Source organism: Morone saxatilis, unplaced genomic scaffold (genome assembly GCF_004916995.1).
Source record: "Morone saxatilis isolate NCDOM2014 unplaced genomic scaffold, NCSU_SB_2.0 Contig17, whole genome shotgun sequence".
Classification (NCBI taxonomy): domain Eukaryota; kingdom Metazoa; phylum Chordata; class Actinopteri; family Moronidae; genus Morone; species Morone saxatilis.
Genome location: NW_023339729.1, coordinates 3,684,752 through 3,688,989, shown reverse-complemented (window position 1 = coordinate 3,688,989; position 4,238 = coordinate 3,684,752). Strand labels below are relative to the sequence as shown.

The 4,238-nt window shown below is 40.5% G+C and overlaps 1 protein-coding gene across 1 annotated transcript in view; it reads left to right on the top strand.

Annotated features, from left to right (window-relative positions):
- cwc25 (CWC25 spliceosome associated protein homolog) overlaps positions 1–3,132 on the top strand; it is a gene marked incomplete in the record, with an annotated part of 4,037 nt that extends 905 nt beyond the window's left edge. Inside the window, 5 exon segments of the mRNA XM_035661074.1 lie at positions 579–736; positions 845–917; positions 1,026–1,228; positions 2,271–2,438; positions 2,597–3,132. Of these exon segments, the coding sequence (XP_035516967.1) occupies positions 579–736; positions 845–917; positions 1,026–1,228; positions 2,271–2,438; positions 2,597–2,708 (714 nt within the window).
- Between the last annotated feature and the right edge of the window lie 1,106 nt (positions 3,133–4,238).

Sequence of the window (4,238 nt, the reverse complement as noted above, 5' to 3'; positions counted from 1 at the left end):
ACAGTAGCTACAGTAAACATTGCAAACAGTAAACAGTGCAAATGGAGTGGAGTGCAAGTGGAAGTAAACAGTGCAAATGGATGTGCAAATACAGGTAGACATTGTCCATTGTCTATTGTCTATTATGTTGTTTTGACTTTGACTAACCTTTTGTAAGATTTTATTTTACTGTAAAAGAAAACTCATGTCTGACATTTACTTGCATTGCCACTATAAAGTTATGTTTGCTTTAATTTTGTTTGATTAACTGAAGACAACCGCAGCTGTGTTTGAAAACTGGTACTGTGTCAAGAGGGGAGGATTTTCAAGTATTTTTGTTACTATGGAAAACAATTCCACAACAGTGTCTTCTTTTAAAAGGACACTAAAAACAATGTTTTTGCAAGCTAGTAGTTAGGTTTGAAGTGTGTGGTTAACCAATAAATTGTTTACTTTAGAATTATTATTATTATTCCTTTTTAATACTAATAATACCATCTTATCTTAAATGTTTACACCTGGCCGATGAAATGTGATATAGAAATGAAGCTGACTTGACTTATGGATGTTTGACCATGAATTGTTCGGGTCTCTCACAGCTGCGCCAGAATCTCGACAAGAAAGACAAGAAAAAGAAGAGGAAGAAGGATAAAAAGGAGAAGAAAGGAGACAAAGAGAGGAGAAAGGAGAAGAAGCATAAAAGAAGGAGCAGGAGTTCAAGTTCAAGCTCAGACGAGGAAGACGAGAAAAAACACAGGTATGAAAGGAGCAAGGTACATGAGGTATATTGCAAAAATACCATGTTTTCTATAATGAATTAGTTGGTTCAATTAAGTAAACAGTTTGAACTGTCATTTATTTTTAGGTCACATTCAAGAGACGAATCTGCAGCAGACACCAAGTCTCGTTCCCATCATCTTCCAGGCTACGGCCTTCTGGTCAGTAATCACACACACATACGATCTGTTCTACAGTTTCAACTATTAATCTCTCACTGGACCAGAACCATTATCCTATAGAGTCCTAACAGTTGTCGTCCCTCTCAGCTCCCTGCTGGCAGACATCACCAGCCCTCAGCTCCCTCCAATCACTCGGGGGGTCGTGAGAGGAGCCGCTCCAGATCGCCGCACAGGAACAACAGTCATTCCTACTCCTCTTCTTCACACAGCAGAGGTGACAGGACGGCCAAGCCTAGAGATGCCAGCCCAAAGAGAGAGCGTCACCACAGACAGAGGCACCCCGTGTCCAAGTAAGAGTTGGCAAGGCTCCAGAAGCTGTAGACTCTGCACAATAATGGCTGTAGTCCAAATACTGACATGATCCTGATTTAGACAGTACTTTGTTTAAGATTCATTACTTGCTTTCTTATGGAAGAATGCCATTCATCTTTTTTTGTGGTGATAGTGAATCCCTCCTGTATTCAGTCTTAAAGCAACATCATATAAAGATGTTATTACATTTTTGCAATTTGGCGCCCCCAGTACAGTTTCATGGGCATTTATGATTGCATCACCTATGATAATGATAACATTAAGCACTACTATTACGTACTAGTTCAACAGCAAGAAGGCCAGTCTGCCGTCTGTCTGCAGCGGTTTGTTTTTTTTCACCAAGCTTTCACCAACAATTAAAAGCCAGTCCGAGACACTGGCGCTGCTCTCCGTCAGCAACCGCCCCCGTCCTAAGCCTGAAAAAACCCCTCTGCTACCAGTATAAACACCAACACTCCCCCACTCCTACTTTACCCTCCGAAACTCTGCAAATCACCCAGAGTTGAGGAGGAGCTGCTGGAGGACATCAGGGGAAAACCAGAAAACATTTTCTCCAAAAAATATGATCCAGTTTCACTAAAATCAATGACATAGTTGGTGGTGTGGCACCCAGAGCCAACAGTTACATTGTACAAAAAACGACGTACAGCACACAGAGTGGGAATGACAGAGGCACCATTCACTCTATTACAACTAGATATAGTGTGTAGTGTAGAATCAAACTGATTTTGACGTTATTTTGAGTGAGAAAAGGTACATAATATTGCTTTAAACTCTTCTGTCATGTTGCTGTCATGGTACATCCATGTCTCTATCTTTTAACAGATTTTGCATGAAATAACTGCTTTGAGTCATTCTGCTGTTTGTGCAAGTAGATTCAAAATGGTATGCTGGGACAGAATCGTAGTCTGAAAAAAAATAACCCTCAAGGATAAACAGTAATGTTTTTCAGCGCATTGTCTTCATCACCACCCACACTGAATGGATTCCAGTAATTTTGTTGTTTTCTGTCTGATGTAGGAAGCTCTCTGCAGAAGAGCTGGAGCGCAAGAGGCGGGAGATGATGGAGCAGGCCAAGCAGAGGGAGGAGGACAGGGAGAATAATGTGAGGAGATACAAGAGGCAAGACGAGCAGGAAAAGCAGCGGGAACAGAATGCCAAGATTGACCGCCACGCTGGCTTCATTCAGTAAGTTTCTGAGCAACACAGAGACAATCAGAGGGTGTGACATTTATGTACAAATGCCTCCTAGTCTGATTTAAATGCACAAATAATGTCCTCCTGGTGTCTCTTACTTGCCTGCTTCATCTTCAGCTCCACTAACACTCACCTTCCCCCTCTTGCAGTAACATGAAGCTGGAGAGTGCTGCCAGCTCTTCTTTAGAGGACAGAGTGAAGAGGAATATCCACTCCATTCAGAGGACGCCAGCCTCCCTGGACAACTTTATGAAGAGATGAAAACACAACACATTTATCACTACAGATAGACTGAACTGAACTGATTGAAAGAATTGGAAAGAGTATGTCATCTACTCCTTTATGAGGATGGATGGGTTGGTGGGAGTCTTTTATGAGTTCAAACAGGGACACACATAGCTCCATGCCTACGTATGACTTTTATTTTGAAAAACAGTTTCTACACGGGTAACATATTTTTTATTTCAGATACATGCAAAAGGCCTATCATAGCTGCTCTGTTGTAGTTACTTTCCTGAAATACCCCTTTAAATTTCATGCGATTTGAACTTTGTACAGTACATAGTTTTTGTTTTTACAGTATAACACGAGCCGCTTTTATCTCAAATGTTTTTGTAATATATATTTGTTACTTAGTGTACACCTGTGAGTAGCAACTGAAATAAAACATGTTTCCAGAGCTCCATTACTTGTTTTATTCTTTTTAAAAGAACCTATGCCGTCACTGGAGATTGTGGAAATCCTCAGAAGTAGAATTTATATCAGTCTAAACCTCATTCAACAGTGTGGTGCTAATTAATGTATCAGAAGTTTGATAATTCGTTGTTTATCAAGTTATTAAGTTTGGTGGTGCAGTTGAAAAGATATGGATGAGGGTTGCCCGTCTAAACTAGATATTTATGCTAATTGAGTTATAGTGGTTGGTCAACAAATGTGAGTACAGGCCAGGATTTATTTTAAACTCTTTCTCATTCAGTATGAGGGTCAGTCAGTGAGGGTCAACCTGACAGTGACAATCCAGTTTCAGAAGCAAATTTGCAAGAAACCTCCCGGTTTTAATTTCACTTTAACACGCCTCTAACAAACTATGCATGCGCCGCTGTCCTCCAATGACAGCAGCGCTTTGCTCCGAGTGCCGTTCATCCAGCCAATTACATTTGCAGTACACGATGACGTAGAGAAATCCAAGTTAGTCTGATCTCTGTGTTTCTAAATCGTGTAGTCACTGTGGGAAGCTAATAGCCATTCATAACTGCAAGGAGTTTGGAAGTTGTAGGAGTTGGGAATATACCAGAACACCGTCACCATGGTAAGAACATCTCACCTCAGATCATATGCGAATGGTCTGTAGGCCAAAAGGGTTTTAAAGTCTGAATAAGGCAAAGAGTTACAAGAGCTTGGCTAAGCTAATGTTGGTAGCTCCTAGACATCACTAGCTAAGTTAGCTCACTAAAGTAAGGTAGTTAATATACTCTGAAAACTGATTCAACGCTAACTTCACAACTTATTAAAATGTCCTTCATATTCAACGTGTTGTTTTATCTAACTAATGTTACAGAAGAGTACAGTGGAAGAGTAACGTTAGCTGGCGATAGCCGGAAAGCTAGTAGCTACTCCGCTCTACCATGCTAGCTGCACATGAGCTAACTAACTAACTTAACGTTATGTTGTAGACTAACGTTAGGTTAATGGTCCTGAAGTTAGTTTGTATAACTGAGGTTAACTTAAACTATTGTAGCTCAGTTGGTCAACATCAGTTAAAGTTTGATCAGACTCACTGTCAGCTTGATT